General features: G+C 40.1%; 1 protein-coding gene across 1 annotated transcript in view; it reads left to right on the plus strand.

The window, feature by feature from the left end:
- The first annotated feature begins 15,019 nt into the window (after positions 1 to 15,019).
- The window catches only part of LOC133452196 (protein FEV), a 23,138-nt gene continuing 15,561 nt past the window's right edge, over positions 15,020 to 22,596 (plus strand). The window contains exon 1 of the mRNA XM_061731417.1: positions 15,020 to 15,083. Within this exon, the coding sequence (XP_061587401.1) occupies positions 15,020 to 15,083 (64 nt within the window). The remainder of the gene's footprint in view (positions 15,084 to 22,596) is intronic.

The raw sequence follows: 22,596 nt of genomic DNA on the forward strand, positions 1-22,596 counted from the left end.
TTCCTTTAAGAGTCATTTTGTTTTGAACATTGCATGGTTTTGTTTTGTGTACATGTTATCTCGAATTCCACTGACGGGGGTCTTTAGATGGCAGTTGTAAAGACTTGGCTAAGAAATGGGCAAGCTGTCTACTTCTAATATTACAACTGTCTTTTCTGTTTATATCTTCAGAGACTGAAAAATAAACATCGGTGGCGTTAAAAGTTTAATAACATGCCCCTGTTTTGATCCGTTTATGCAATGTCACCACCTTTTACTTTTACTAGAAGTGTATTCATTTTTTCACAAAGATCTCTTGATAATTGGAAAGTCTTACCACTACTATATACAACTGTTCTTACTACGTTTATGTGTTTATTCAGCTTATTTTGGCCAAACATAGAACCAATTATTCTTTAATCTTACCTTGTTGCCTAAAATGTCTTACTTTGCATCCGATATATTGTTTTTTTTAGGGTTTGGTGTACTTAAAAGCTCTGAAAAGTTACAGACCTGAAAGTCCAAAGACTAAAGTGATTACTATCTTTACTCAAAACACAGCTCCTGAACAGTTAACCTTGCTGTTGCTGTAAATGAGGGGATAAACATATACTTCAAACAACATTTTACATCAATTTGTGTGTATAGACTGTTTTTTCTTTCTTTCTATTTACCAGCATATTTTCTCTACCTCCACTTGGAGTAACCTTGGTGTTGTTGACGTTGTATCATCCATCCTAACACAGGTGGCAGGTGTATTTGTTAAAAAGAGATGAAAAGAAAGGGGAAACCAATGATTTATAGAGCACGTTTGGAGATATTGTTTTCAATAGAAACCTGTAATTACACAGTCATTAATTCCCTTAATTTGGATTATTCATGCTTATTAAAGCAAAGGAAATCAAGCCTATTTTTTCTGAACCTGTAGGACACCGAAGCTTTTTGTTGTTCTTTAAAAAAAAAAAGAAGCCAAATTAGTTTATATCTCCCCCCTTTTTTTTTTAAGCTCCTTTTTTCCTATTCCCACAAAGTGCTTGAAAGCAGCTCATCTTTTTCTCACACGACTTGGCCCCTTTCAGCCTCTTGAGTTTCATGCGGATATATTTTTTGCCTGGACACAGGGAGATGGAGGGATTAAGGACACTGAGGAACCTTTCAGAAACCACAGCTCCCCGGAGAGCCGCTCAGACCGGGGAGGCTGAGACACCCGAAAGCAGAGGGGAAAATGGTGGGGGAGAAAAAGACAAACGAGGAAAAGAAAATTGATTCCAAAACCTCCTGGTTTTAGGAAGAGGGTATCAGAAAGTGTTCATTTTATAAGGCAACACGCCAGTCACTTTCACACATGAATTCACATCCCCTCTTAAACTGCTTGAGGGCCATTTTGTTGTAATTTTATAGACTTAATTTGTCAGTCATGAAATTATCCTGTTCTACCTCCATTGGGAGTGTAGCTGTCTCAGCTCTCTTTTTTTCTTTTCTTTTTTTTTCTTGTCTTGTGAAACACTTCCCTGGCAGTTCTGCTGATGATGCACTTAAAAAAATGGTGTAACACAGGGAGGAGAACGTGAAATCTTACAGTATGAGCTGTTGTCATTTTATTTGCTCCTAACTTGGATCCCCAGCTCTCTGACTCGTGTACGGCAGCCACGGCACGTGCGTGTTTATTTTAATCACTACAGATGACGCCTTTTGCACATCACTTCATGGCTTTGTGGCAAATCCAATCATTAGGAGAAATTGCTTTTTTAAATAGCATTATTTTTCTCACAGCACGATTTGATCTTCTGAAAATGGAGCAGTACAAGAAAGTCTAGATTTGAATACTAATGGATTTGGCATCTTTCACATTTGAGGGAGCTGCTTTTATTTCAAATGCTATGAGTGATTTTATTTATTTTTTGTTGGCCAAGTTACCGATAAAAGTTGTATCTTAAAAAGCTGGAGGTGGAAAAAAAAGAATAATAACAATAAAGAAATACACTGTTAAAAGCAAGACATGCATTAAAAATGAATGTGGAAAAAAACAACAGTCATCTGGGTAAATGCACTTAATGAATCACAACTGAAATCACGATGCATTATGCATCAGAATGCCCTCTGGGTCGTAAGACATTATGTAAGCAATAGAGAGATCAAACAGAAACTATGCACTAAAAGTTTCCTCGTATCTTTATCAGATGGCAAACTGCACCGGTTCGACTTTAAACGAACACTCAAATTATGGAACTGAACAAAAGTTTAAATGCATGAAATCAGTCTGTTTGCAGCGTACCGCATGATTCCTGGAGCGGTTGGAACTTTGTTGACCCAGAATACTTTATTTCAAACTTTATTTACGAATAATTCCATCTCAGGGTGAATTGGCTGAAAGTATATGTCTGACAGCCGGAAATAGTTTAAACAATTTGGAGTTTTGGAGTAGCACCGACGGAAAAACCAAAAGCTCTCTGGTTTCAACAACTGTCAAGGAAGCAGCGAGTGATGGCTCCTGTGAAGATCCCTCTCACTTTGGCGATGATTTATTTATTTCTTTGTTGAAGTTCTTGAAATGAAACAATATTATGAGACAGATAAGAAAGCACTTGGTGGGCCCAGTCATCTTCCAGAGAGAGCGACCTATTTAACAGATTTAAATGATTTTCCTTTACATTTAAAGATTTGGGGAGTCAGTTTATGTCCACTTTATTGTCTTTATGGCTCCACTTGCAACTGAATATCCTATTTCAGTGGTGAAATCTGAAACAACTGGTACATTCAGAAGGTGGGTTAGGGCAAGCTGCAGATTCGTAGCATGACAATAACTGATGAGAAAGTCGTGATGACTGGCCATTGAATAAGCCGGCTTCCAATCAAAAGTCTTCACTCCCAATTATACATGCATTTACTGCTTTTTATAAACGGACAGCCCCCAGTGGTCAGTCTATGAACTGCAGCTTTTCTTATTCCCACACTGACTTCAATCCAGATTATTTTTGGCTAAAACACACAAAAGCAGTAATTGTTCTGAATGTTGGCCAAACTACTGCAGCTCGAAACAAAACCAAGTCCCAAGGGTGACTGGTCCATCCACAGGTGATACCATGTACCATTCCCCTCTATAAATATTAATACTAAGTTACTCTGATATGCATGCAGAGCTTGTTACGTGGTCTCTCATAATGCAGCATGCAGAGCATGCAGCAGGCAGGTAACAATAATAAGGTTTGCCCTCTCAAGTTTGCAGGGGTCAAATAGATGGTGCATGTATTAAACAGCCCCCTGAGGGAAACATCAGGACAAATACACAATAAAATGGTAGAATAATGACAGAGAAATGGCAGAAGATTCCAAATGGCATCATAACAATAAGAACAACTTTTACACTGCTACATTTATTTAGAATAATCCCCAGAGTTTGTTAAATTGGTATAGTGTCATCCCCTAGCCTTGCTTGGACTGCCACTGTCCTGTCCTGTTACTCTCCCTCCGATGATAGACTGTAAAGTTCTGATGCGGGTCTATAAAGCTCTGAATGTTCCAGGACCAGAATACATCAGTGACCCCCGAACCCATTATGAACCTTCATGACCCCTCAGGTCATCTGGATCCTGTTTTTTATCAGTTCCCAGAGTCAGAACCAGACATGGAGAAGCTGCATTCAGCTTCTATGCTCCACATGTCTGGAACAAACTCCTGTTTTCTTTTAAATCATGCTTTTTATTTCATACTATGTGACGTTTTAATGAATCACTTTGAATCATCTTGTTGTTGAATTGTGCTACATGAATAAACTTAGTTTGCCTTACTAAGCTGGGCTAGCAGGGGGCTCCGTTAGACTGTTATACCTCTACAATGACTCGTTGGAGAGTCATTGTAGAGGTTTATTGCTGCGGGCAGTAGGAATGGGCGATATTTTACCGTTCACGATATACCGTCAAAAAAATTCCCCAACGTAAGAATTTGTCATCTCTCGGTAAAACCGATAAATTCCCGTTGATGACGTTTTTGTGTAAAGCCTGAATTATGGTTCTGCGTCAAATCGACGCAGAGCCTACGGTGTAAGGTACGCAGCGATTTAACGCAGAACCATAAATCAGCCTTAACAAATGGCGGAAGGCGGATCTGAGAGCGAGGAGTTTGTTGTTAAACGAGGCTCCAGCTCCGTTATCTGGAACTGGTTTGGATTTAAAAAGAGTGACGAGGAGCAAACATCGTCTATTATGTGCAGAGTCTGCAAAAAAACAGTGAGTGCAAAGAATGGCTTTTATGTATTTATCCTGTTTCTTTATTTATCAGGTTGTATCTTTTTTCTACTTGGTGATTTTATAAGCTGAGAAAACTTGAAGGACAAAAGTACTTTTGCTGTTTGCACTGTTATCCCACTGTTTAAGCCATACAGTTTGAATAAATGTTGAATCTGTTCTTACATTTCAAACTTGTTTCATTTGAGTCATTACAGTTTTGCAGTACAGGTGTACTAATTTAATTGGTTTTTATTAATTCAATTTAATTGGTGTAGTTTAGTAGCATTTAGTATTCTTTTAGAGCAGTGTTTTGGGGGCTCCAAAGACTGAATGTGGTGATAGATTTATATTTAAAAAGGTGGAGTTGAATTGGTATTTTTTCTATCGTCATTTTTATCGTTATCGGGATAAATGCCAGAAATTATCGTGATAAATGTTTTAGTCCATACCGCCCATCCCTAGCGGGCAGGAAGGATCTCCTGTAGCAGTCTTTGTTGGAGTGGATCTGAAGAATCTTCTGACTGAAGACACTGATGCTGCATCACTGTGTTGTGAAGAGGATGGGCAGGGTTGTCTGTGATCTTCTTCAGTTTGTGAAGTACCGGTATTCCCCTTTGCACAATCATCTCCAGAGGCTCCAGAGCAGTCCCCAGAACAGAGCCAGCCTTTTTTTTATCAGTTTGCTCAGTTTCTTTAAGTCTCTGTCTCTGAAGCTGCTCCCCAACAGATGACTGCTTGATGAATGATTGAAATCTCCTCGATAGACGTATAGAAGATATTGAACATATTGCTGCAAACACTGAAGGACCTACGCCTCCTTAAGAAGTAAAGTTTGCTCTGTCCTTTCTTAGAGACAGGACCAGTATACAGCAAGAAGAGGAGTGGTGAGAGTACAGTCCCCTGTGGTGCTCTTATGCTACTGACCACCTGAAAAGAAACTCAAACTTGTGGCATCCACCTGTGTCTTGTGGGGTTTCTTACATAGTAATGCAGGGCAACCTAGGCAATAATGTTAAATGCATTGGAGAAATCAAAAAACCCGATCCTCACAGTGCTGCCTGCTTTGTCCAGGTGACTGTGGGTTCTTTTTAGCAGGTGTATGACGGCGTCTTCAACTCCAACCCCACAATAATGACCAAACTGCAGTGGGTCCTGGAAGGTACTTGTTTGCTTATTCAGGTGGGCTAATAGAAGTCTCTCTGGGACTCTCATGATGAGGGATGTTAGGGCTACAGGTCTATAGTCATTAGGAGAAGATGGATGAGATGTTTTTGGTGCTGGAACAAGGCAGTGGTTATGAGATCTTTCTCAAAAAGTTGGCATATCCCGTAAGTCAGCTGGATCTGCAATTATGTTTAAAGGCTTCTTATCTTGCTGAACCAAATAGCAAAGACAGTTTAAACCAAAACTGAAATGTCAGGAGGAGGAGGAAGTGCTGAATCCATATACAACACTGATACCAAACTGAAAGCACTTGTTATTATTAATGCTGAAAAAATATTACTTTTCAACCATTATTGACACTGAGTCAATGTTGATTCAGCTGCTGTCTAAAGGGCTATTTGCAGTAATATTTTAGCTGATTACACATCGAGACAATGTTTGTGTAATAATGTTGAATCCATTATCATTTAAAAGTTAACAAAACATAAAATTAAGCTAATTTAAAAACAAATTATATTGCCGATACTTTTTGGACATGCATATTATTCTTAACATAATTAAAATATGTTTGTGCTAGTTCCTTTTTCATTTTAGAAGACTGGATACATGATACATGACATGACATGACAAAACCATAAAGAAAAAGACGTTATTGAAAAGACTCAATTGTAAAAATAATACAAGCTTTTTTACTGTATAGGCCTCATTGTAAACAATTAAAACATTAAACTTTATTACCACCATTATGAACAACTTAGCATCAAAACACTGTTCAAAAATTTTATATTATGTTAATTTAACCATTATTTGAGGTATTTTCAATCTCTGAAAATATTTTTGTTGATTCACCATCCAATTTTCCCCCTAACCAAAAATCCACCTCTATGAACCAAAACTCTTTTATTTAAACTTTTTTCCATCTGGGTATACTCCAACTTCAAACCAACCATCGTCTCCACCAAACCGAGGAGCAAATGGGCAAACACCTGGGAAAATGTGTCATAATTAAAGCAGAGTGTTCAACAAAGCATTCACGTCTCCACATCTGTTTTATTTCCAAGTTGCATTGAAGGATATTTCCTATAGAGAAAGAAAGCTGAGTGCACCTGTGGTTTCCAATTAGCCAAACTGCAGGAGCATGGTAATAAAATAGCATGGGAAAATGAGAACTTTCTCCGTTTTGCCCCTCTGTGCCATAGCACAACATGAAAGAATAACTAGATGAATTAGAAAAAAACGGAAACAAAAACAAAAAGTAATTGTTCGTCTTGATAATCATAGAGAAGGACAGAAAGATTGGTGTCTAGGAAACAGGGCTGCAGCAGTAATCAGAGCCTGCCACAGCGCCACTAATCAGAGCTGCAGTGGTCACCTCCCCTAAATGATGCCTCACACGGTGCAACGCTAGAACAAATGGCTCGAAAAATCAGACGAGCAGGGGTTTCATAACTGGCTTCAGTTATTGGTAGGAGTCACATTTCTGTCAATAGCCTGATGCAAAGGGCTCTGCACAAAATCAACCTCTGCATATGGTATAAAAAAAAATATTTACGCAAAGTTTATTGTTTTGTTTTCATGAGATGTGAAAAGATGCCTGATGAACAGTGCGAGGACCTTCCTCAGTCAGATGAGACCGAGATGAATTAGTGGCATGAACCAGAAGCGTGAGGTTGGGGGGGGGGGGATTTTATGATGCCGCATGGGTGCTGAGGTTGTCGGTGGTGATAACAGCATGTTTCCTATACAATATTGAATTACTGACTGACAAGATGAACTCCAGTCTCTTGGTGTCTGGCTGAAGACGAACATGTCGATCCAAAGCACAGATGTGCTTTGCAAATGTCTCAGAAGAGAGAAGCGAAAAAATTACAACCTGGCCAAGCATGACACATGACCTAAATCAACCAGGGCATCTCTGGTGTGCTTTAAAAAGAGAGGAGGAACAACAAAAGCCCCTCCAGTGATGGGTATCTATAAACGTCTGCAGCTGTTTGAACTCCGTTTCATGAATTTCCAGACTCAGATAAATTACTTTTATTGCAATGAGTTCTTATTGATTCCTATATCTTTAAGATTGTACATTTGAATAAATACTCTTTTTTTATTGCAGCAAAACAATTTAGGTTTAATTCTCACAACACTTTAAAGGTGTTCTGTCAATGTTTCTAGGGAGCACATCTTAAGATGTGTCATGGTCATGCATTTATCTGAGTTTGGTTCGGTTCTCTTTAAGCTTCTATAAGGTTTACTTGTGCTTTTTTTGTTGTATTGACTCATGTTTTGTCTTTTTCCCCTGCTGTGTGACTCCCTCTGTTCTCCTCATTGTAATTGTCCACACCTGTGTCTAGTTATCCACTGAGTGTTTGTCATGTCTATTTAAAGTATTCTGTCTCACCCCTCCATCACTGGCTTGTTTTTGTCTTTCTCTTGTTCGGGTTTTTATTTTTCTGTGTTTTTGCCTGAATGTCTGGCTTTGATTCATTCATTCCTTGTTTTTGAATTATTTTTCATTATTATTATTAGTAGTAGGAGTTTTCGGTTCTAGATGTCCTTCAATAACCATGTCTACCTTATACTGCTGCACCTTTCACTTTTTTTAAATTATATATATGTTAATAGGAGCTGTCATTTGTCTATTTACTGTGCAGTGAGCAAAAATAACCGAGGCAAATTGCCTTTCTTGTTTGACCTGACTTGGCCAAATAAACATGATTCTGATTCAGATTCTGTTAATGTCAAAGGACATTATTTGACAACTACTGCCTCCATGTAATCCTGCATTTGGGCCTCCACACTTCTTAAATGACACTGGGTTGCTGTTGCTATATTATACCTTTTGTAGTATGTGTAGTGTAACAAAATCTGGTTTTGTATCATCTTTAGAAAAAACATGGACATTCCTGGAAAAGATGTTTTGAATTTAAGAGCAATCATGTAGTGCTCTAAAATCTCAATGTACATTTCGGCATACCATCATAGAATGATTTACAATGCTCATTGTTAAGTGCCTTCATACAACTACTGTTGAGTCTGGCTTTTGGACTCGAGCCCTTTTTATCTTCGGTCCAGAGGACATGAGTGCCCATTTCTCCTTAAAAAATCTGGAACCTGATCAGAGCAAGTCTCCAATCTGTAATGATTCATCCCAGATGCCTCTGAGCCTAGAGATGTCATCACCTAGTCTGAGTTTAAAATAGGCTTTTGTTCTTTTTGCACAGTAAACTTTTAAGAGGCATTTATGAATGTGGCTTTGTATTGTAATACATGACAAATGATTTTCAAAGTCATTCCTTGTGACAAGATGGCGCCACAGACGGCTGCCTCTGTGTTTTGGTGCAACCTACTTTGTCTGATTTTGTTGTTTTTTTTAATTCAGTTTTCTGCCACACAAATGTCAGTCTTAGTTCCACTGGATCTCAGTGCTACATTTCATACAGTTGACCAGAGCATATTACTCAAATAACAGGAGAACTGGTCTTTCTGGACCTGTACTAAACTGGTTCAAAACTTACTCAGAGAACAGAAAGTACTTTGTGTCAATAGGTAACTTTACATCTGAGCAGACAAGAATCACATTTGGAGTTCACCAAGGTTCCATCCTGGGAGCTCTTCTATTTAACATCTACATGCTCCCACTGGCAGAGATTATAAAAACAACAAAAAAAACTACCATAGCTATGCAGATGACACGCAGATATATAACAATGTCTCCAGGAGACCGGGACCTTGTACAGGCTCTTTGGTAAATGTATTGTGGAGATTAATGACTGGATGTGCCAGAAATTTCTCCAGCAAAAAATAACAAAACAAACTGAGGTAATTGTCTTTGGAGCCAGAAACAAACGATTACAGGTCACCAGCAAGCTTCAATCTATACACCTAAAAACCAACAACCAGGCCAGAAATCTGGGTGTCGAAATGGACTCAGACCTAAATTTGGAAAAACCCATCAAGACAATAACAAAGTCAGCCTACTATCACCTCAAGAATATATCAAGGTTAAAAGATCTGATGTCTCAGCAGAACCTGAAAAACTAGTCCATGCATTCATTTTTAGTACTTTGATTATTGTAAGATTATCTTTACAGGTTTGCCTAAAAAGTCAGTTAGACAACTGCAGCTCATTCAAAACTTTGCTGCAAAAAAGTGGAGCACATCAGTTCTGCTCTGAGGTCTTTCTACTGGTTACCTGTCCATCAGAGGATATATTAAAGTTTTGATGCTGGTTCTATAAAGCTCTGAATGGTCCAGGACCAAAATACGTCAGTGACCTCAGATCAGCTAAAACACTGTATTTAAGTCCTGGTTGAAGACTCACCTGTTCTCAGCTGCATTTGAACAAAGTTTCATATCTTTTAAGCTTGAGTTTCAAAACTTGATCATATTTTAACTAGCCTATTGTTTTTATTTATTATGTTTTTATTATTTATTTTGTTTAAATTTTAAATCATGCTTTTTATTTCTTTTCTTTTCTTTTTCTTTTATTTTGAATTGTGCTATATACTGTAAATAATCGTGCCTTGCCACAGTTCTGATGGCTCCTGAATTTCTACTCCTGCAGACTTTATTCCATATTTTCTGGCTTCTGCTGTAGATTAAGTGGCTTTTTTGATCAAGGAGGCACGTAACAAAGTTAGACTCCGCAGAGGAAAATGCCAGTGCGGATTATACATGGGGCTCCCCAGGATATTACTTGCTAATGTCCACTCACTTTGCAACAAACTGGATGAGCTGACCCTACTGCTGAATAAAAACAGAGACTTTTCTACATCTTGTGTTTTGTGCTTCGTGGAAAGTGGCTCTGTGGACGTGTAGCGGACTCTAGCTGTGCTACAGCTGCCTGGATACCAACTCTACAGAGTTGACATGGAGCTTTCCAGCAAAACAAAATGTGGTGGAATCTGTTTTTACATCAACACTGGCTGGCACAACATTATCACAGTACTATCTCTGTTCCCATGACCTGGAGGCCTTCATCATTAACTGCAAGTCCTTCCACGCGTAAGTTCTTCTCATTCATTCTTATTAGCGTTAACATCCCGTTGCAAGGTAATGTGCATGAAGAATTGTGTGCGGAGCTGTCAAACCCGGATGCTTTGGTTATTGTCTTAGGGGACTTTAACAAAGGTAATCTCTCAGACAATCCCAAATACAAACAGTTTATTAAGTGGCCGACCAGATATGGGAACATTCTGTATCACTGCTCCACCACCACCAGCAGTGCTTATCATGCTGTCACGCACGCCGCACTGGGGCAGACTGACCACATCGTGGTGCTTTTGATGTGTGCATACAGAAAGAGACTAGGGCTCTGCAAACCTGGACATCAAAGAAGTGGACCAGTGAGACAGAGAGGGCCTTTGGACTGTACCAACTGGGATGTTTTCAGGTCTGGCACCAATAGTCATGAGTCATAGTCGAGTCATAATAGATGAGTCCATGGACACTGTGACGTCCTACATTAACTTCTGTGAGGACAGCATCATTCCGTTACACACCAGGGTGTAATAATGACAAACTCTTATTCACAGCTACACTCAGAGGAAGAGGCTGCATCCAGATGTAGGGACAGAAACAAAAAGGCCAGGTGCAGATTTAGCAAGTAGGTGAGAAGAGCTAAATCAACACATCAAGAGCATTTCCACCAGCAGGAGTTCAGTAAAACCATAGCCTATAAAACAATGGACAAAGCAATCGGTCACATGACCCATTGGTTTCTGAAGACCAATTTTGAAGCCTGTTTTTCGAATTAGAGGAATAGTGTACACCTGAGTAAGGAAGTATTTACAGGTCAGAAAGCAAAATATGTACAACGTCAGTTTATTTTGTACATAAATAATTAAGAATTATGGAAACAACTGAAGTCCATACTGTTTATTTTGTTGTGCGGAAAACCTGCAACAACTCCTGGATGCAGTGGAAAGTAAACTTTCCATGTTGAAGAAATGGTTTGAAGAAAACAAACTGTCACTGAGTCTCAATAAAACAAAGCTTGTATTCTTCGGAAAAATATTCAAATCGAACCAAATAAGAATCTGAGGATGAATAATAAGAATTTCTAGGGGTAATAATTGGGGTAATAATTGATGACAAACTAAATTGGAAACAGCATATGAGATATATCAAAGGAAAAATATCCAAATCAATTGCAATATTACTCGCAGCAAAATGTTTTTGGTCCAAATGTTTGAAATGAGTTGTGTTTACATGATTTATGTTCATGTGAGAGTGCTGGACGTAATTTAGAAATCCTGATTAGCAGAGACCCCCCACCAGGTGGTACCTGTTGGCCTACCTGAATACCTCTCCGACAGTAGGATTGTTTTTTTGCCCCATAAAGGTTCCTGAAAGCCACTTTTGCAGGGCCGTTCCTGGTAAAGACGACACATGTCAACAATATGGCCCCGAAATAACGTTGGGAGCCACCTGTTAACAACCTGCGCCTGGCCAACAATCTGGACGAGTTCTACCGCTGCTTTGAAAGACAATGGACCAGACCAGACACCCCCCGCTGCTTCATCCACTAGCCATTAGTCACGTTTCCACTTTTCCGCAAAAGAAAATCAATACTCTGAATTTGCGATAAAGGTAGCACTGCAACAGTCAATGTTTCCATTGAACTATATTTTTCAAATGGGCATAATACTCGTAATTCTGCATTTCTTGTCCTGCAAGACTTCTCTTCAAAACAACGAAAAAAAAAAAAATCATAATATTGACATGGATAAAAACTGGACAAAAACATCATTAGTCTTTGACAAATTGAAACAAGTAAGATGATGAAGGCAGCAGATGATCGTTCAAATGATTATTCAGAGGCAAAGCCCTTATGTAATGCATATTGGTGAAGTAGTGTTATACCACAACTACATCCTAATTATGAGGCCATAACAGCTGGAGATTTTGATGACTTTAGATCAACCAGCTACGTCACATCTAGCGCTGCCAGAGATGTGCAAATGTGCAAAAAGTGTTTCCATTACACTTTTGCGATAAACTAAGGCCCTGTCCCAATATTCCTCCTACCCCTCATTTTCATCCCTACCCCTAAATTTTGCGCGTTCCCGTGAGGGTAGTGGTGTCCCAATTCCTCTTTCCACCTAGGGGTAGAGAGGAAAACTAGTGTAGTGGCTATGAATCTGTCCCTTTTCGTCATCATTTCTTATTTTTTAGTGAATAAAATCAATATTTTCAGTTAGTTTCTGCATAAAAATGCGTTTTGATTACATTTCTAGTGAGAAATATATATTTTACTTTCATAATATTCACTCAGTGAATGTACATAATCACTCGTTTGCCCGTTTGCCGAAGATCACGCCAGAATAAAGGCTGATTTATGGTTCCGCTTTACACCAACGCAGAGCCTACAGCGTAGGTTACGTAACCTACGCCGTAGGCTCTGCGTCGATTTAACGCGGCCCCATAAATCAGCAGGCAGAAATCTCGAATTTTTCGGAGCAAATTTCTTAACAGGCGTAGCTACAACTGTTAGATTGCATCTATTAAACCAACATTTATCTTCCTAAATGATTTATTTCAGCCAGCGGTAATTCTCAACAGAGCTGCAGGTTTCTCCCCGGGACGACGGCGCAGGGCGATCACGTCTGTACGTGAGCTGCTGCTGCTCAGAGCCGGCGGCTCTTCTCATCTCCGAAAACATCGGGTCAAATTTCTTAACAGGCGTTATTTGGATAAACTGAGCCCAGGTTGGGGATCTTAACGGTTACTTTTACGCCTGAAAAAATATTAAAACTTAATAAAGTGGCATATTAACAGCGCTACAGCTGAAATTAAAACAGCTTTTGGCTCTCAGCTTCCTGATTTTAGGGGTGGTGCTGAAAGTAGGGGTAGGGGGAGTATTGGGACAGGGCCCTGGGAAGATTTCAAGTGCCCTAAAATCTGTCCCTTCTTTTTTAGGGGTAGTGATAGTGAGGGAGGCCTAGTGGTAGAAAGTAGGGCTAGTGAAAGAAAGTAGGGGGTGTATTGGGATTGGGCCTAAATCATCAAATCGCCTGAAAAACCACCTTGAGAAGGGATAAAATGTTTTTTTTTGCAAATATTTGGGAGTTTTTTTTAAATTAAAGCTGTTTCCTTTAGAAGTTTTCTTTTTTGCCTCCTCCACTACCACACCTGGATCAGCCACACAGCTACAGCACAGCACCCCCCCTTTCTCCCTCACCCCTCACACCTCTCACCATCAAAGAGGGAGACGTGAACAGACTGTTTAGAAGGGTGAAGCAGAATTATAACAGTTCTGAAATTTGTAATAGTTTTTTTCGCGGCCAGGGCCAGGGACAAGGCCAAGCTGCAGGGCGACATTTACTCTGCTGAGAAGGTGATCATCTGCAGCCTCCCATCTCCCCTGGAGCTGTCCATGTCTAGGACCCGGAGACATGCGGCCAGGATCGTGGCCGACCCTTCTCACCCTGGACACAACCTTTGTCAGACCCTCCCCTCTGGCAAGAGCCTCCAGTTCATCAGGATCAGGACCTCATGCCACAAAAACAGCTTCCGCCCCACTTCCCTACTGCAGTCGCCCTGCTGAACCCCCCCCTTCACAGTCACTCTCATTTGCAGTACTTGTCATCTCTCTCCCAGTGTTCTGTATATAATATTTCACTTTTTATTTAATAATTTAGCTTTTTATTGGCACTTTTATTCTGATTTATTTATTCTGTTGTGTATATATGGGTAAATTGTTGGCTTGATACTGTTCAAAAGGATATGATTTTACATTTCACCTAGACTTTTGTTAATTTGGGGCTGTATGAGTTACTCAACAAGGGTCTGCTGCTGCCCTATACTGATATACTACAGTTTACACCTACACCTCAAATTAAACTGAGGGCATACACACAGGGACCACCTTGGGTAACTTCTCTTAATAGTCGATCAACTAATCGCACCGTGCATTTAAGTTTGGTCTCAACGATCTGCTGAAATTAAATAAGCACCAGAGTGCTTTAAGAAAACTGGCTGACGGGCTGAATCTCGAGTATTTGTTCAATCCATTACTCTCCTCTCTGTCTTTACCCCTTTTTTTATTATTTGCAGCTCAGCTGCATCAAATTACTTAGTAAGTCAACGGACAGAGATGCAAACCTGCACCAACAGGCCTCCTCTTGCTCCCTGTCTCTGAATATTGCAGCAGGGGGGGAAAAAAGCACAGCACATCGCTAAAGCCTTGATCCCTCTTACTTCTAACAGGATTTGACCCTTAAGACTCGGAGCATGACCCTCATCCGCTGCAATACCATCATCCTGTTTAACATACACTCTCGCTATTGTCCTCCTGTCTCACACGCAGTTTGCAGACATACATGCAATTTTGAGGCTGCACAGGCAAAAGAGTGGAAACGCCACAGATATCAGAACAGCAGTCCTTCCCATCCTCCCACGCTCCTGTATCAACCGTCCTGCGTGAAGCAATCCTGGCTAATTTTACACACAAAATACAACCTTGGTTGATCCAGTTAAATTTAAAGCCCAAACTAACTGCTCCCGGCGCCGCAAATGAAGAGGCGACAAGGGATGGAGGACAATATGGAGAAAGGAGGGTGGAGTGTATGTATGTGTGTGGGTAAGCTCGTCGCGAGAGGATGATACGACTGAGAGGATGAGAAAGAGAGAGAGGCGGGGAGGCCGACAGGATGCCGGGAGATGGAGGAGAGGAGATTGAGCAGGCGGCTAAGCACCAGATTAAACTCTGGGGTCGTCAGCTGTAAAACAAACAGTCCTTTTAGCAGGGATCAAGTATAGACTTAACCCCCCTCTGCCACCTCCCAATCCCTCATCCTCCTCATCCTCTATCCACACACAAACACACAGATCGGCACAGAGGAGATAACGCCACTCGCTGAAGTGCAGGTGAAAAATAGGAGGACAACAATCTCGTTGGAGAGCAAGGCCTCGTTCTTCTGTGCCGCTGCTCCCCTGAGAATCTGACATCTTTTTCAACTCAGGCTGAATCACTTCATTATTATATTTGGGTTGTTATCCCCTTTGTTTTCTTTTCCTGAACATCTCTTTGCGATAGACCGGGTTTGATAGGTGGCACAGAAGAACCCAGGAGTTAGTTAGGCTGAAAAGGAGGCTTATATCCAGCGTTCATATTGCATCTTTACAGTAATAGTCTCCAGACACCGCTGCTCGCCTCGATACTCATCCCCTTAGTTTAAATATCTCTCATCTGGTTCTGCAATGCCGCATCCCCCATCAGTCCCAAGATTCAATTTCCAAACTGTCAGCTTTTATACGTCCCATGAAGACTCTTACTTTAGTGCGCATCCGAGTTTAAGTGTGTATACTAATATGTGTTTGAGCATTAGCATTAATATCCTCTTGCTCTTTTATTTTGAAGTCCACTTGCAGTTCAGATGTGGAGAGGACGGCTCTTTTTAAAAAAAGAAAGTGTGGATATTTTCACCGAGCCTTGCTCTGGCAAAGGGATGGAAGCTCCGCTGAGCTTTCAGCCGTATCACACAGTCTTCATCATCTGATACAGTCTGCTCAGCCACCGAGGAACAGTAGATTTGCAAGCTTATCTTTCTCAACCGTGTTGGCTTAGAAGTTGAATAACTATACAACAGAGTATCGGCTGATGAAGAATGTGATGCGGCTGAAAGCGTCAGAACAGAGAAACAAGTTGAGGTCGTGTTTTTCTCTCTTTCCTTTATTCTACTTAAGAATCAGTGATCGTTCTCCACCTGATACACCGGCTCAGGCAAGAACTGATATGAAAAGTGAAAGTTAAAATGCTGGTGACTTGTTTGATAATATTTTATTTACTTTTTATTTTAAATCATCAATTATCAGCAGAAATCATGATAAACTAACTTTGTCATAATAATTTTGGGTGTAACTGAAGGCCAAAGTTTGATCATCACTGTAATGTGATTTTATAAACTGCTTCCTGGCATTTTAATTAAGATAATAATTGTCAGGGAATTAGAGATATAAATGTATGGCTGTTCTTATTAATGATTAAACAAGTTTAATTTCACAACCTCAATTCCAACAAAGTTGGGCTGCTTTCTAAAATGTGAATAAAAATAGAATTAAATTGTTTGAAAATATTTTATTAACAAGAATGTAGAAAATGTAGAAAACCTTTTTTTTTTTAAAGCAGCTTTTGTTGAAGGCAGCAAAAAATCTCAAAAAAGTCAAGAATATGCAAAAATGATTTATGACACATTTTCAAATAAAGTTCAGAGCATTAAACTGTGAAGTCTTTGAATATGTTACCACCTGTAGTACATAATATTATCATGAGATGCTATGTGATGCTTGTGATATTCAGACCTTCAGATCTTCAGCATTAATAACAGGTTTTATTTTTTATTTTTTATTTGTGCAAACCATGGACACCAAATTCTCCACCCTAAAGAAGAGAGGGGTCATCATGCTCAGTTCGTCTGCATCTCTGCTGGGATGGGGGTTCAACTTTAGGAGCTACGGAAAATACTTTATCTTGCAAATCTGTCATTAACTTAAGTAACACACTGAAACCACTGAGAGTGCAGAGGCTTCCACCAACAGTTATTCTAATTGCCAATACATCTGATGACCATTTCCTTTAACGGCTAATTGAAACGAGCGCCACTCATCCCTGAAACCATGCCAACCTTTGCAGATTGCTTAAACGACCAAAGAAGAAAGAACACCTTTGAGAAGCAGGGTGGAGCAGATTTGCATGAATGTTAATTATTATCTATGCTGGTGTTAATTTTAGGTTAGAGATTAATCTCCGAATATATTGGCGATGCAGATCCTTTGATTTCCTGGTGTGAAACAAATCACTGGATGCCCCGGTGCCTGGTATTAAGTTAGATTAGCAATATCTGTGTCGAAGAAAACAATCACATTTTTGTATCCATTTCAAAGCAAATAAAATGTTGAACCTCAAAGTGTGGAATAATTTTAAGGAAACCTGCTTTTTACCCTTTCTTTATAACCTTTACAATTGAAGACCAATGATGTGTCCACGAAATATGTGTGAAATTAAACTCGGGACTCAAGCAGAGAGAGCTACAAAGTCTGGTTCTGTACAGAAAAAAAAGAAAGAAAAAAATCACTTCTAGAGCGCAATAATTAACATGCAATATCTTGCAGAAAGGTTAAAATGTCGATTTGTAGTTTGATGTAGAGTTGTTTGTTATTTCTTCACCGTTTATGTGTCTGCTCAAAAGTCTCGGTTGCCTGGCAACCTCCCGTGACAAGATTCCAAAACTCAGTTCACCCGACTGCCAGTTGCTTAGAAACAATTATAGAGCATAACCAAATTGCCATTTTTACTTTTCTGTTTGTGCTCATTAGTGAGGCGAGGAGCTCAAATGAGCATTTCTAAGTGTGAATAAAGCTTGATGAGCTGCATATCTCAGTTACCAAGATAGATTATTGTTATGAGGCCTGAAAATAACTTCACCTGCGCCTCATCTCTGCATCGCTTTGATAATGCAATGAAACAACATGACAGAAGATCCGTCCTGACAGGTTTTTATGCTGATGTCGATGCCACGTTGGATGCATCCATAAACTGGATCCATAAATTGGATATTGGGAGAAGATTAAACTTTACAAATGCTTTGCTTCCTTGATGCACCACATCATTGTCAGGATCAGACACCAAAACATGAGCAAAATATATTATATCTTCTCATGCTGCATGGAAACACCAAGGTGCATTTACACAAATATTTTAACTTGTATTATGCTCGTCTTTAGCTTAACTCCACTGTCAGACAGCGATTAACATAAGTGTGGTTGACTCATGTGAAAAACTTGTGTTTTAGTCTGGTTGACAAAGATCCTGATAACTGTGATGGATGAAGCCTCCATCACATGATCCTACCTGGGCATCAGTTCAATTACATCTCCTAAATTTGGCATTTCTTTGCAATCCTTTTAACTGTTCTCTTCAGAAGTTACCACATCTAACCCTCTCCTGGATATCAGGAGATTAGCGGTACTTTTTTCACTGTACCATTATTTATTTTTCAAAATCTAGCCAAAAAGAAGAAAAGATAAAAAAAAAGAAAAAAAAAAGCCGTGGGCAATGCGAAGTAACCCCTTAGGATGTGAGAGGATAAGTTACAGCGAGGTGCTGATAGTCATCAGCCCTTGGTGAATTAATCATCAGCTGGTGTGCAACCTCCAGCAACCTCCAAAGGCAGACTTTTTGGCACCTGGATAGTCTGGAACATTCAGGTACGCATTAACACAACGCCGAGAGAGCAAGCCCTGAGCAATGAACCTACACAAACAACTTCTGCCATGTTACCTGTTCAAAGGCTTATGAAAGCATTTGAAAACATGTTGTAGTGGAAAGTATTCAAGAGAGATGCCAGGCTTCCCAGGAGTGGGCATCCCAATTAATTTACCCACAAAGAGAAGTTTATCAAAGCTCGGAGAAATAAAGTTAACAACAGCACAATTAGAAGAAAAGTGAACAAGGATGGGTTTTTGAAAGCAGCGCCTGAAGAAAACCTCTGAGGAAGAAGAAGAAGAAGATGGAAACATGACTGAGGTTTGCGTCTGAAACGAATCACAAGACTTCCTCAACAATGTCCAGATGAGACAAAAGTTGACATGTCTGGGCTCGTTTTCCATGTTGAATCAGACCACTCTTTACTTTTAAACAACCTTTAAGTCGCCTTTATGGTTATGGTTATGGTCCTGTGGTTGGTTGAGTTCAAGGCTAACTGTCACAGGAGTCTGTGGTTAACTGTGCATGACAGAAGCATGTTTCCTAGTTTCCCAAGAAAAAAATACATAATTCTTCCGTCTGTTTGACCTGGGGTGAAGTGTAATCTCAATGTTTCCCAGCCACAGATCAGTATAATCCAACATCTAAGCAGAGTCGCGTTTGGAGTCAAAATATCGCAAAGAAAAACCTGTACTTTGAAAAACAAACGGCCAAAAATCATGAAAACCTTTTTACTCGCAAGGGGTAGTTTTAAGGTGTGCCCATAGTCCAGTTTAAATGGAAACTGTTTTTTTTTTGTTGCACTATCACGTCTTTGGCAGCACTAAATGTGTTGTCTAAATTGTAAAGTCTAAAGTCATCAAAATCCAGTTTCCAGCTGTTTTTGGCCTCATTAATCCGACGTAGTCGTGTTATATACTCATTACGCATACGTCTTTGAATAGTCAGTACAATGACCATCTGCTGCCGCCTTCCTGTGTTTACTGCAGTTATTTGTCTGAGATGTTTTCGCCCATCTTCTACAAAGTAGAGATCTTCTTTTTCTTTGCTTTGAAGAGAAGTTTTGTAGGATGAGATACGGAGAGAGAATCAGGGGAGTGATTCCTGTCAGCTGTTCCTTTGTCGTAGATTCACAATAAAAGTATAATGGAAATCCATCTAGTATCGCTATAACCTCATCCTGGAAATTGCTCTACAAGCATCATCTTTTCCTAACACTAATAAAACAGCATTGGTCAATAAATCTAACCAGACAATAAGAGAAACTGATCAGTGTCAAAAGAGATCTGTGAAAGCATCCAACCGGCGTCCTGTTGCTATTCCAGCTGCCATAAGATGTTTATTTGCTGTTTCGTTTGGGTTGAACACATTTGTATAGCCGTTCCTAGAAAAACAACAACAGAACAAGGAGAGGAATGTTTAAATCATATGTATTTGGGATATCGAGAAAAAAAAATAAAAATGACTAACTAACTAACTAACTAGTCCCAAAATCATCTGGCAAAATAACCAGCCTCCAACACCCCCCTCCACCTCAGAAAGTCTAATGAATAGTAAATGTTACTGATTTAAATTGTACATAATTTGTAGATGAAACGTGAATTTTAAATATTAAAGATACACGCAATTAAGGACTTGAAATTGCATTATTTACCATCATGGTATATCAGCGTCACTGAATTAGATCTGATGCTTAATCAATCAAAATGATGTGCAAATGCAAATATTATTCAAATATTATTTAAATATTATTCAAAGGCCAATGATGCCATATATGTATTCAAACAAGGCCGTTATAAACACAATACTGTCATTAAATACAGACTCACATGTAGATGCAAACAAAACAAATAGTTTACAAAACTGTACATTGAGAGGAAGAACTGGTGATCACAAGATTCTGTCAGCTTGGTGCAACGGCATCTCAATGATCCGAGTCCGAGACCAGGCCAGACCGAGACAAGACCAAGACCAAAGACTGTCGAGACCGCAGTACGTTCACATGCAGCGATTCAACCTGGTTGCAGATCTTATCACATAATGACATGCAGAAGATTTGATCACTTGTCTGATTATACATGCTGTTCTGAGATCAGACTGAATCAGATTAAATAAGCCACTGTAACCAGAGCTTGGCTGACTCCGTGACGCTAGGTGGCGCTGTACCCAAGGTAAAAGTGTGGACAACTGGCCGGATCGTGTCCACTTCTATTGTTTCTGTGTTTGGCGCTAATATATCCCGTGCGTAGATTCTTCCACTTTATTTTGAGCTGCTCCAGTGTCCTCATGAGCCGTCTCTTTGGCGATCTTTTTATAAAGGTCCGCGTTCCTACTTTTCCGCCCATCCATGAACCTCAAAATGTTTAACTCTTGCATCTGCCGTAGCAGAAAACGCGTCTCCTCGTCGGACCAAAAATGAGTTCTTCCTGTAGACATGTTTTGAAGAATTAAAGAATAAACACGCGCCGCCTCCTTTTCAACTACTGAGCACGCGTCGTCTCCTTTCACTTCCGGGTGAATCCCCTCCCCCGGGGGAAAACCCCACCCGGGGAAAATTCTCGAGCATGCGCAGAATGCAATATCTATGTCCCCGTACACATGGCGTTAACAACCTGGTTGCGACTGGCTTATCTAGGTGCTCCAAACTGGTTGATGAATCCGGCTTGACCAGGTTGACTTGACCAGGTTGAGGTGTTCACATGCAGTTTAGAAGTCGGAACGATGTCTGCAACCGATCTGCAGGTTGAATCGCTGCATGTGAACGTACTGACGTACGTGACAAAACCAAGACCACAAAAAAGTGGTCTAGCTACTATCAGGGAGCAATAATCATCATCAAAGATGGAACATCATCCTTAATCTTTGATAATGTAGTAAATCAAGCTTAATCATCTTTTAAGTTAGAGGCAGGGCTGGAGAAGGTATGATATCAATAAATATCCCCACAAACGCTTGAGTGCAGTTATCTGTGCATGTGTGTGTGCGAGTGTGTGTGTTTGGTTTCAGGCTTCTTGCATGCGACCCAGGGTCCCTGGGCTGCTAAAAGCCCAACATTCAACTCAATTAGTGGCATGCATAATTGATAACTGTCTGGGAGAGTATTTGTATTTACACTGGAATTAAAAGCCCCCGGTGTCAGTTATCACATCTGAGGAGTGATGAGCGTGTTCAAGGGGGGAATGTATAGCGGTGCATGTGCGCCATAAGAAGCCTAAGTGGATTGCTGATGGGAGCTTCTCTTAATGTCGCTTCTGCTGCAGAGAAAACAAAATCAGAGCTAATCCACCAGCAATTTTGTGTGGGTTAAGTAGTGCAGGTTTCATTTAAAACCCACTTCTCACCAAAACTACCCAGTAAAACCATCGACTTACTGCAGACTCCAATTATGGACCTCAAAACAAGGTGAAGATGTTTGTTCAAATTCGTCTGCAACAAAAATTAGCAGGATTTTCGATCAATTATTCCAGCGCCGCCCTGCTCTGACCTCATCTGTGGTGTTAAAAGAAAAATTATAATTCATGTCAAATAAAGATAATGGGCTTGGTTTAATTACATGTCTGATAGTGGATGTCTAACAATTTTATTGGCTTGTTAATCTATATTATCTTTCTTTATTTTGTCAAATAGAAACGACTACTTCAGGCGTGGATGTCAGCTTAAACTCGTCACGCGCCTCCTCCACCTCCAGCAGCTCCTGCGTCTGTGTGGCTCAGTGTTGAACAGCCTGTTAACCTTGGTCAAAGTCACTGCTGGAGAGCGAGGAGCATCTGTGGAGGAGTGACAAGAGGCTCTGATATTGAGTTCATCACTTATTTGATTCGGTGGGAAAAACACCTCCCAGTCGCTCAGCTCAGTCACGTCGGCTCGGTCCTGACGTGGAGGAAAAGCGTCCTCAGCTATTCCCTCCCAAGTTCATTTTAGCTCTGGACATTTACACTCACCTGGAGTGATGGTCTTTACGTTTGTCACACTGTTTACCTTTTTTTCCCCCCTCTGACAAATAGAAGCTGCTGCATCAAATTC

Source organism: Cololabis saira, chromosome 10 (assembly GCF_033807715.1).
Source record: "Cololabis saira isolate AMF1-May2022 chromosome 10, fColSai1.1, whole genome shotgun sequence".
NCBI classification, from domain to species: Eukaryota; Metazoa; Chordata; class Actinopteri; order Beloniformes; family Belonidae; genus Cololabis; species Cololabis saira.